This window comes from Rhinopithecus bieti, unplaced genomic scaffold (genome assembly GCF_001698545.2).
Source record: "Rhinopithecus bieti isolate Rb0 unplaced genomic scaffold, ASM169854v2 scaffold_4781, whole genome shotgun sequence".
NCBI classification, from domain to species: domain Eukaryota; kingdom Metazoa; phylum Chordata; class Mammalia; order Primates; family Cercopithecidae; genus Rhinopithecus; species Rhinopithecus bieti.
This window is the reverse complement of record NW_016805181.1, coordinates 5,101,439-5,113,151: the sequence shown is the minus strand read 5'-3', so window position 1 is coordinate 5,113,151 and position 11,713 is coordinate 5,101,439. Positions and strand designations below refer to the sequence as shown.

Genomic DNA, 11,713 nt, shown 5'->3' with positions numbered 1-11,713 from the left:
GCTGGGCGTGGTGGCTCACGCCTGTAATCCCAGCACTTTGGGGGACCGAGGCGGGTGGATCACGAGGTCAGGAGATCGAGACTATCCTGGCTAACACGGTGAAACCCTGTCTCTACTGAAAAATACAAAAAATTAGCCGGGCGTGGTGGCGGGCACCTGTAGGCCCAGCTACTTGGGAGGCTGAGGCAGGAGAATGGCGTGAACCCAGGAGGCGGAGCTTGCAGTGAGCCGAGATTGCGCCTTTGCACTCCACCCTGGGTGACACAGCGAGACTAGGTCTCAAAAAAAAAAAAAAAGTATCCTGAAAGATCTGGCTGAACCAGATGTAATCAGTTGAAAAGTTTTAAAAGCAGAAGCCTAAAAAGCCCTTAAAAGCTGAAGCTTCCAAAAGAAAAGAAATTCCACCCATGGACAGTGGCGTCTGCCGTACTTGTGCCTGCGGTGTTCCATTCTGCTCATTCTCTTCCCTCTTGACTGACCATAGACAATAGCTGTGGTCTGTGCCCATGACCTCCCTGATTCTGGACTTGCTTAGCCAGCACCCACAATCTTATAAGCCAATTCCTTTAACAAATTTGTGTATATATGAAAAATACTGGTTCTTCCTCTCTAATTAAAGCCTGGCCAACACACCCTAAAATTAGGATGCTGCTGTTAGAAGGAATAAGGTATACATTTTAGGCCTTTCAAGACTCCAATAAATGATAGTAAAATAATAGCAAAGAAAAACCTTACTTTGGGGTTAAAAAATCACAGATTGATACATAAACTTAATTTTGCTCCCCTATTAAAATCCTATTATAAAACAGTAAAAAGAATTTCTTTTAAAAGGACACTAATTTAAGAAATACAGAGAGGCCGGGTGCGGTGGCTCAAACCTGTAATCCCAGCACTTTGGGAGGCCGAGACGGGCGGATCACAAGGTCAGGAGATCGAGACCATCCTGGCTAACACGGTGAAACCCTGTCTCTACTAAAAAATACAAAAAGCTAGCCGGGTGAGGTGGCGGCGCCTGTAGTCCCAGTTACTCGGGAGGCTGAGGCAGGAGAATGGTGGGAACCCGGGAGGTGGAGCTTGCAGTGAGCTGAGATGCGGCCACTGCACTCCAGCCCGGGGACAGAGCGAGACTCCGTCTCAAAAAAAAAAAAAAAAAAAAAATAAAAAAAACAGAGGGGCAACAACCAACAAATCATTTTAGAAGTTGAAAAGCAGAGACCAGTGGCAAATTCCTTAACAGACCTGATAGTACCACATCCAAAACCAGCAGAAGAAAACGCTAAGAATCTTTAAATACACAGAACTGTGGCATTGTTACCCCACAGAAGTTGGGGTGGAGAGGAGGCTTAAGTACGGAATGGGTAAAAGCTGGGTGAGAAACCGATTCCTAGTTTCTAAGCCACAGAGCTACAGCCTTTTCCTCGACATGGCCGAAGCTAGGTTTATTCTCTAGAGAGTATAAGAGAGGTGGCCGGGCATGGTGGCTCAAGCCTGTAATCCCAGCACCTTGGGAGGCCGAGACGGGCGGATCACGAGGTCAGGAGATCGAGACCATCCTGGCTAACACGGTGAAACCCCACCTCCACTAAAAAAAAAAAATACAAAAAACTAGCCAGGCGAAGCGGCAGGCGTCTGTAGTTCCAGCTACTTGGGAGGCTGAGGCAGGAGAATGGCGTAAAACCCGGGAGGCGGAGCTTGCAGTGAGCCGAGATAGTGCCACTGCATTCCAGCCTGGGCGACAGAGCGAGACTCCGTCTCAAAAAAAAAAAAAAGAGAGAGTGTAAGAGAGGTTTGCAACTAGGGGATGCCAGCACGGATCCAGAGAATGGCCGCCACACTGAAAACAAAAGGATGAAGTGACCACATGCTGTCATGCTGAATGCTGAGTGTGAGGAGTCCCAGCCTTCTTCCCCTACTGGGCTCAAAGATGCGGCCAGGCCGATCCTTCCTGTCACATAGGAAGGGGCCCCTTGGGGTAATCTGGCAAATCTCTGAAGACCTAAAGAGACCACTGCTGCGCTTTCCCAGTGAATAGCCCAGCTAGACCATCCGACAGTGGAACTCAAAAGACTCAAAAGACCGCACTCTCACCCATTTGATCTAGACTTTTACATTTCCCAGGCTTCATCATTAGTCAACACCCAGTGATTACCTGACACCTGAAGTTAAAGCCTCTCATGTGCAAAACCAAGACCAAGGCAAAAAACAAAACAAAACAAAACAAAAACTTAGAGGAATTGGAATTATGTGGGATGAAGAAAAAAAATACTATCCTCAGATAAGATATTGTATTCATGAAACAAGTACAGGAAGATATAAAAGAGTTCTTGGAAATTAAAAACATGTCAGCAAAACTGAAAAACTCAATAGAAGGGACTGAAGGATGAAAGTTGAGTGCATCTCCACAAAATAAGAGTAAAATGACAAAACGACACTGGAGCAACCAAAAAATGAGGGAGCTGGCCAGACCCAGGGGCTCACACCTGTAATCCCAACACTTTGGGAGGCCAAGGTGGGAGAATCATGAGGCCAGGAGTTTGAGACCAGCCTGGACAACACAGTGAGACCCGTTTCTACAAAAAATTTAAAAACTGGCTGGGCGTGGTGGCGTGTACCTGTAGTCCTAGTTCCTTGGGAGGCTGAGGCGGGAGACTCGCTTGAGCCCAGGAGTTGCAGGCTACAGTGCGCTATGATCGCACCACTGCACTTCAGCCTGGGTGACAGAATAAGATCCTGTCTTAAAAAAAAAAAAAAAGAAAAGAAAATGAGGGAACTGTCCCGGATCCCCAGGACATAAATAACTGAAGCTCCAGAAAGAAGAGGGAAGCGGTCCGTGGCAGATGCCCACAGCTCTTGCTGTTTTGGCTTTCAGGGTCTGCATGGCCACCCCAGCCTCTGGCCTCCCAACCCAGACATACCAATCCACACACCAGGATGAATAGACTTTGCTAGTTTTTTGTTTGTTTGCTTTTTTGAGATGGAGTCTTGCTCTGTCACCCAGGCTGGAGTGCAGTAGCACCATCTCAGCTCACTGCAAGCTCCGCCTCCTGGGTTCACTCCATTCTCCTGCGTCAGCCTCCTGAGTAGCTGGAACTACAGGCGCCTGCCACCACACCCAGCTAATTTTTTGTATTTTTAGTAGAGACAGGCTTTCATCGTGTTAGCCAGGACAGTCTCGATCTCCTGACCTCGTGATCTGCCTGCCTCGGCCCCTCAAAGTGCTGGGATTACAGGCGTGAGCCACCGCGCCCAGCCACACTTCACTAGTTTTTACTTCGTCCAGCCCTGTTCAAGAAGAAGATGCACAGGAGAAGATAAACCCAGGGACCCTCCTGTGGAGAAAGAATTCAGATCCATGGCTAAGCCTTTCTCCTCAAGTGTTTCCTCACAGGAAACAGGTTCATCGAAGGAGAGGAGGACGGGAAAATCAAAAGAAGTAGTCAACATTCCCAGGAGATTCTCAGCAAAATAGAGAAGAGGTGTCAAGATGAGAGCTGGCACCAGACCCCGAGGCCAGTGATTCTGGTCTGGAGCAAGGATTCAGGACAGACACGTCAGGAGCCACCGGCACCAAGATCCCTGCGGGCTTCCCGCAACTCAGCTGAAGACAGGTTGCCCAGGTGATCCCATCCACATTCTTTCTACTTGGCTTATCTTGACATGATGGAAAAGCTTCCCGCCCTCCAGATCAGCTGCAGTCCTCAATCCATCCCACAGCAGTGCTCGGCTTTGACTTCCTCCTGAAATCGAAAGGTCAGCTGTAGGGACTGCAAAAACAGAACTCAGCAGCCAGCAACCTCCATCCATGTTCTTGCCAGATGATCAGGATCTGGTCCATGGATAGGGCGGGCCCTGACGGTGGCAGCCCTGCTACACCCAGGACTCATTCAAGCCTTGCTGCTCCCTGGCTTCCCCAGAAGGGCCCCTTGTAAATTCTTGGGGAAGCTGAGGTCCACTCTGACCTTGAGATCACATTACGTTCTCCAGCGGACTTCATTCAACTTTGGAAACACTGTTCTTTCCCCACACAGCTAATCTGTGCTTCATGCTCAATGTTTTTAAAACTGAACAATATGTGAAGAGCAAGGAAATTATTAACTACAGGTCAGGCTAGCGCTTACTTCGGTGGAGAGCGTGGGGCATTCAACTGGGTGAAGGCATACGAGTGCTTCTAAGGTAGTGGTAGTGTTCTGCTCCTTAAAGATGGAAACACTATCCATTTTTCTCTTTAAACTATACATTTATGGCCAGGCACAGTGGCTCATGCCTGTAATCCCAGCACTTGGGGAGGCTAAGGTGGGAGAATTGCTTGAGCCCAGGAGTTCAAGACCAGCCTGGGCAACATAGCAAGATCCCATCTCTACTTAAAAGCAAAACTATACACTTAAATATTGGATATGCTCTTCTCTAGGTATGACATCTTTCACAGTTGGGGGGGGGGGAAATATAAAAACACATAGTAATAGGGAGAACTAAAGGGGAACCATCAGGACTCCAGAGACTATATTCTACAAAGGGAGAGCAAATGAAAGAGTATGGACAGACAAGAGAAGGCTGAGGGATCCCACAGGCCAGAAAAGTAGCAGAAGGGGGCAGGACAGAAGGCCCACCTGCCCTGGAGCCCCCATCCGCTGAGAGGTTCACCATTCACACACCAGCATGTGCGCCCTTGTCTGCAGTTTATGTTCACTCTGCATCCCTTCCTGTACTTCACGTTTCTCTTCATCCTTGACATCATGACTCTTGTGCCCCTGTGTCTCATCAACTCCACAGGAGGCGGCAGCTCAGCTTCCTGGAGCAAGGCTCTGGTTAGTCCACTGCTGTTGGGCCTGAAAGCTTTGTCTCTGCTGGAAAGAAAGGCCTGAGGCTTCTGGCTGGTGCTCGACTTCTCCTCCAGAGCCGCTCAGGGTCCACACCTAAGCATGAGGTCTCCTCCTGCCTTGAAGCTGGGGTTTCCCATAACCTCTGCTAGGCCAGGAACAAAGTCAAGCTCCATTTGATTCCTGTTGCCCACCCGTATCACAGAATCATAGCTGTTAGCATGGGAAGGGGCCGCAGAGGTCATCTCATATTCAATTTCTTGGCCTTATGGCTGGAGTTGAAAATCTGCTCTGCTTTTTCAGAATAATCTGAGCCAGTGTGAGACAGACACCACCTCCAGGAGGCCCATTTGGCTGTGCCCACAATCCTGCCCCCGAGCATGGTCTCCATGTGGTGTAAATAAGCCTCTAACCCACCAGGGTACAAATCCTCTCAGGGCTGCTTGACAGCATGTCTTGGGCTGCCCTGCAAGGCCCGTGTGTCCAGAAAGAGCAATCTTAACTGTTGCTTAAGAGTTAAGAGTTAATCTTAAGAGTGACTTAACTGCCTTCCATTTGAAAAAGACAAAGGATTCCCCCCCACCCTTGTAATTATAAAAGAAAACTAATGTGCCTATAGAAAATCTGGAAATTACAGAAAAATCTGAAGAAAATAAAACCACAGTGGCAGAAGTGCAACTGTGAAGGTTTGGCGTCACATCTGAGCTAGAAACCAGCCCTAAAACCACTAGCCACTGCCCCAACCCCCACAACCCCATCTGCCCAGCCAGTGACTTAAAATCGATGGTGTTAGTCCAGGAGCGGTGGCTCACACCTGTAATCCCAGCACTTTGGGAGGCCAAGGCGGGCAGATCACCTGAGGTCAGGAGTTCAAGACCAGCCTGACCAACATGGAGAAACCCTGTCTCTACTAAAAATACAAAATTAGCCGGGCGTGGTGGCACATGCCTGCATTCCCAGCTACTCGGGAGGCTAAGGCAAGAGAATCACTTGAACCCGGGAGGCAGAGGCTGCGGTGAGCCAAGAGCACGCCATTGCACTCCAGCCTGGGCAACAAGAGCGAAACTCCGTCTCAAAAAAGATAAAAAAAAGATCGATGGCGCTGCTGCCCACTCTGAGGATGGCGCTGGGTGTGGGCTGTCAAGGAGGCACAGGCAGGCCTTGTCCCTACAGACACAAGGGCCCACTCCAACTACCAGAGCCCTGCACAGCTCTGTGACACCCCGTACCCACAGGTGAGATCAAGACTACAGGGCCATGGTGGAACTTTACCCAGCAGGAAATGATGAGGGAGGCATCCATACCAGTCTGCCCCCACCAGCCTGGCCACCAGTGCAGTGTGAGTGAGGCTTCTGGAGAACATTCTGCCCCCAAGTCCCTCCAAGAAAAAGGATCAGAGAAGGAGGGCTCTGCTCTGCCCCAGACCTCAGACCTGGCTTCCTGCAGCTAAAGGCCCAGGCTGCAACACGGAGTTCAGGCCCACGTGGCCTGTTTCGGGAGTCTGGCAATGTTGGGTGATCTCCCAGTGTGATGCTGTCAGGTGCCACAAAGCAGCCGCCATGCAGGTGGGGCCGTTCCCAGCCAGGGGCCCCAGACAAGGCCCTGACTGAGAATGCTGCCCAGAGCACTCAGCTCACTCCCTTTTTGCTTTTCCCAAGTCTGCAGAATTGAATGTGAGGGCCAGAGGGCAGGCTCTGAGTCTCACACAGATGGGCAGCCTGGCTGCAGTCACCAGCTCATGCCACACTGGACTGATGGGCGGCAGGGAAGGGGAGGAAGGAGTGTGAGAGAGGCTGACGCAGCAGGTAGCAGGGACCAGGGATTGTCATGTGAGCCAAAAAGAAACTACACATCAGCCAACTCCAGCTACGTGCTGCAGAGGAGAGCAGCTGTCTCAAGTTTAGAAATACAGGAAAGCTGACCGACTAGGAAGATTAAAAACTCGCATCTTCAAACACAACCTTACAGAAATTGACCTTTATTTGTTGTACTAAAGCCTGTTTAACTTTTGATACAAAGTAACATTTTAGTACAGAAAATCCCAGTCTGGCAGCTCAGTACCTGTCTGTGCACACTGTACCATCTCAGTCCCACTCTGCCTGCAACTTGGAAAACAGCCCCTACCCCCAGAGGGTCTGTGAGTTAATATCTTGAGAATAGTCTACAGTTTTTCATAGTTTGTCTGAGCTAGAAAACTTGTACCTGTAAAACAAAGGACAGTATTGAGGACTGAAACTTGTCTCTTTTTTGAACAACTGTGCAAGAAAATATATCCCTTTTTAAAAAACATCAGTTATGGCTAAACTACAAGCTAGTGTCTAGAATTATAAAGAATAAAATGAAATCAAAGATTTCTCACTAGTAAAATGAAATGTTAGGAACAGTATTAAAATATAGGTCCCACCCCAATGACACTTACACAGAGCCCAGTACAGTACCTATTATTAACAGGACGCACAGCTTAAGGAGGAACCACATCAAATCTTCAGCCAGACATATCCAGCTTCAGAAGTGCAAAAAAAAAAAAAAAAAAAGCCCAAACGAAGACACCCACATTGAGTAAGGTGCATGCCGTGAGTGCTGTAACCAAGATTAAAAAGACCTCAGTTTTCTTTTAGACTGTTGATAGTGACAACAATAACCATTATGCTTCCCCTAAAAGCTCTCAATTCAATGTCTGAAACATGAATGCTTTCATATTAAAAGGAACTGATGTACCTGCCACCCTCTAAAAGGTTTAAGAATTACCCTGCAAACATTGCACTGATGAAGGCTGTCACGACTTACAGAGCCTAAGGAGGACCCAATGGCAGGCATCAGCACAGCTGAACACCACCTGGACCCCACCACGGCCCTGCCCACGCAGCTCTCACAGAGCAGACACAGTGCTCAAGTAATAAGCACAGATGGAGGAGAAACGAGAGGCTGTGGAAGGCAGGAGAGAAAGGCCGAGAGATGAGTTTGTAAGAATACCAAAGTCACCTTCCCCAGTGTGGGAGGAAAATGCCAAAGGCACTGGTTCTGCTGCCACAGGCAGTCTGAGCACCTGCAGTTGTGATGTCCTTCCAGGAGAGGTGCCACCAAGGAGCAGGAGCTTTGTCAAAGCTCTGGTCCCACCAAGAAACTCCCAAAGCAAAGCAGCCCCCATTGAGGTTCCAAGGTCGTTTTGCTGAAGACGGGAACGAAACCAACACCAAAGCGACAGGGGTTGACAGAGGGGGCGGGGCTGGGCACCAGGAACATGGAGCCGTTCAAGTAAACATAAACCACCAAATACTTAGAAAAGGTTTGTAAACGAGTGATCCAAAAGGTTCTCTTTGCAGCATCTCTGATCAGCTGGCTAAAGAAAGGTGGGTGCTGAACCCGTCTTTAGTGTTATCTGTTTTGTGTTAAAGAACACGTGTGACAGGAGCAGAGGGCGCGGGCCTGGGCCTGGATCGCACGCAGCTGTGGCCCTCTGTCTACAAAGGAGGTGCTTCTGGGTCCTGGTTCCGGATCCTTCCCCTGCATGTTCATAGACAGACAGACTTCTACTTTCAGTCGCTAGAAAAGAGCTGAGCCTGGCGTCCCCTCAGGCGGCCAGCTGCAGTCATCCACAGCACAGCATTCTCCTAGAGCGGGCAGGCTGGAATCCACAGGACTTTATTTTGTTCTTGATTGACCATTGCCAAGATCTGAGTGCAAATGCTTGACAGGGCTCCTCCCTGGATGACCCCTGCAAAAGAGACCCCCAGACACATGTCATTCAGCTCAGAGTAAGACCCCAGGTTTGAGGCAAGGCAGTACAGTTTGCACTCTTTCTACTGTGTGGCTGTCTGCTTTGAGCTACTTGGCACTCTGCTCCATCCCCACCTGACTCTCCTTCACCAACAAGAAACTGGGAAAGAAAACTGCCCCTCGTGAATTGATCACTCACATGTAAACTGCCCACCCCAATGCAGTAATACCCTGGGTTGGGTTTGTGATGGTTGGGGGAATCCCAGGACATCAGAAAGAAGTTTGGAGGACATGTAGCGGTGGTCTAATCGTTAGCAGGATTCTGCAGGAAACGACCAGTTTAAGGAGCCAGACAGCTCATGGCCAAGAGGAGAGTCACAGCACGATGATGACTCCAACTCGGGCCAGCTCTGTACTATAGGAGTTTGACGCCGGGGTCTATAGACAGCAGGCCGGGGAACTCCAGTGTGCTCCACAGAACAGCACCGGGACACAAACCAAGCCCCGACTGCAACAAGCCACGCTCAGAAATTGACAGTGAGTGTTTAGAAATGGGACGTTTCTAACGGAGTGCTATGGAAACGGGACGTCGTAATTTTGTCTGTTGAATCTAACAAGAAAAAAATGGAGCTTACCTTTTCCAAGTTTTAGAGTTGTAAAATTTTCATATCTCTAGGAATTGTCAGTGTATTTGGCTAAATACCAGTCTGTGAGGAATTGGAAATGAAAGTACACATATGCACACACACACACACACACAGGCATGCACACCTGCACATGCACATACCTACACACACACGGGCACCAAGTCCAGGTCCCTGGACTAGATCATAACACTCTCCACAATGCAATTAGAATCCCTGTCCCATCCTCTGTGACTGCAAATGCTAATGCCCTGCAAATGACAGACTTCCCTCAAGAGGCTGAAGGCCGGAAGGTGAAATAGAACCACACTTCATTGAGTTTGTTTCACTTTGAAGACCAGAGATGGTAAGGGGGCAGCATTGTTTTTTTTTTTTTTTTGCCAAATCCCATTGCAAAACTGGCCTGGCCTGGAGGGTGCTAGGGACAGATGGGCCCCCTAGCCACTGCTGGCACACCGGGGGCTGCTGCAGTCCCCGCCATGCCTGGGGACACTGTGGCTGCACTAAACGGCACCTGTGCTGTGAGACAGACCCACCACTGCACATGTGAAAATGAGTGGGCAAGCCAGGCAGGACCTGAGGCCAAGATCAGTGAGCTTGACATTCAACCCGTGAGAATCCTGACACTGACCAGGGACTGCCATCTGAACACCTGACTTGTCAGCAACATGCTCATGACAGCACTTGGGAGCATGTAGGCAGCGTGGGCTTCTCCACCGCTAAGAAAACTGTCTTGAGAAGCCTCTGCTTCCTTCCCTGCTGCCTGCTCCCCGCTCCAGGCCCACGCACACCTACCTGTGAAGTACCTGCTGTACTCCTGCTCAACCTTCTGCGCCGCCTCAAACTGCTCTTTGGAATGCCTCTGAGTCACCTTGTCCCTCAGGTAGATGGGGTCTCTCTGCTCCCTGTGGGAACAGCCCGACACCAGGCTGAGCACTGAGCCTCCTCCAGGCCCTCTTTCCTTCCTCTGTCCAGGCTAACAGGGGCCCCATCGAGGCAGGGGTAGGCTGTGGGGGGAGGCCCCACGTGCTCCCCACATAAAGCACAGCAACAGTCTGCAGGCTGCGGGGGAGCTCTGGGCAGAGGGCGGAAGGAGGGCACCCCAGTGCATGCACTTGGAGCAGACGCACCAGCATCCCCAGCACAGGTCCCAGAAGCTCAGCAGCACAGAAAGCCAAAATGGAGCAGGGTCTTGGTGAGCCCTTGGCCCAAGCAGCAAAGGAGCCGAAGCTCAGCGAAGGCAACAGCTGAGTCATGAGCCAGCTCGGGGCTGAGTGGGACTCTGCCCAGGCCACCAGTTCCCCTGCTCCTAAGCAGCACGTAGAGAGGAAAGGGGGCTGGGGCAGGAGGGGAGCTGCACAGACCAAGCTGGCCATGCCCAAGGAACAGTGGCAGCACCCAAATGGCAGACGGGCATGGGGAAGGGGCTGCGCTTGGCTGACACCACCTCTGAGTGGGGGACAGGGCCAAGAGGGAAGGGTCATTTTCTACATGTGCTACCTATTTCAAGACCCATAGGCCCATCTCTCATTCCTCAATGACCCCACCCCAACACACCCTGCTCCCCACTTGGGCTCCCAGCCATAGCTGTGACAAGGCCCCAGTAGAGCCCAGGGGCCAGTCACCTACTTGACGTGCTTGGCGCTCTTGTAGTGGATGAAGATGACAATGGGGTAGATGTGCATGTGGTGCAGCCGCTCGATGGCGTGGGGAGCGATGTCCAGGAGGCAGTGTCGGTTCTGGGGGTAGGGGGTACAGAGTGAGCCCTGGGGGGCAGGGAGGGGCAGCCAGCTCCCTGTCCTGCCACCAGCAGGACCCACCTCACCTCACAGAGCTCTACCCACAAACAAGGCAGTAAAGCCACAGGGTGCACTGTGGGGAAACCATACCCAGGAAACTCCCAACAAACCCCTCGCTGTGATGAAGGCCGAGGATGGCAGCCAGGGCCGGGGGGGCCCGGTGGGGCGTGGCCAGCCCAACTCCAAACTTCCTTTCCCGCCTTTGCCCAGATACAGGGACCTTCTGAAAGCCCTGCCCCACCCTGGCCTCTGAAGCATTGTTTTTGCCAGACTGAGCGAATGAAGAGCCAGAGTCTGGTGAGCCTTTATGTGGCTGGGACTGAAGTACGTCTGTCGTCCCAGGCCTCCAGGTGGAGTGCAGGCCTGTGCATTCCCCACCCCCAGATGCTCCACCAGGGCGTTCCCCCAACTAGAGCTCGCCCACTTTCAGCAGTGAGAAGTCAACACCTTCATCTCACAGAAAAGGAAAGCAAAGCCCAGTGAGCAAGCTGAGCAGCCTGGAGAAATGCAGCCCAAGGAGCGGCCATGTCCTTGGACTCTGAGTGTTTGCCCCGCCAGCACTCCCCACAGATGTCCCCGCCCTCATGCTGCCTAGGATGTTCGAAGGCACCAAGAGACATAGCCCTTTTAGGGGCAGGGACCCTGAGGGAAGGTACGTTCCTGTCCCCAGAGGGTGCATGTGAAATTGTTCGGCACATGCATTTGGGGACCCCGTTCTGGAATGCCCTGCAAGAGG

At 51.1% G+C, this 11,713-nt stretch overlaps 1 protein-coding gene across 4 annotated transcripts in view; it reads right to left on the bottom strand.

Moving 5' to 3' along the window:
• Positions 1-6,779: 6,779 nt before the first annotated feature.
• The window catches only part of DLG5 (discs large MAGUK scaffold protein 5), a 136,660-nt gene continuing 131,726 nt past the window's right edge, over positions 6,780-11,713 (bottom strand). For 3 of the 4 annotated variants that reach the window (XM_017871433.1, XM_017871434.1, XM_017871436.1), the window contains 3 exons: positions 10,808-10,917; positions 9,974-10,083; positions 6,780-8,532 (listed from right to left, as the gene is read on the bottom strand). In XM_017871433.1, the coding sequence (XP_017726922.1) occupies positions 8,429-8,532; positions 9,974-10,083; positions 10,808-10,917 (324 nt within the window). In that variant the 3' untranslated portion in view covers positions 6,780-8,428. The remainder of the gene's footprint in view (positions 8,533-9,973; positions 10,084-10,807; positions 10,918-11,713) is intronic. The other variant, XM_017871435.1, reaches the window with a different exon arrangement.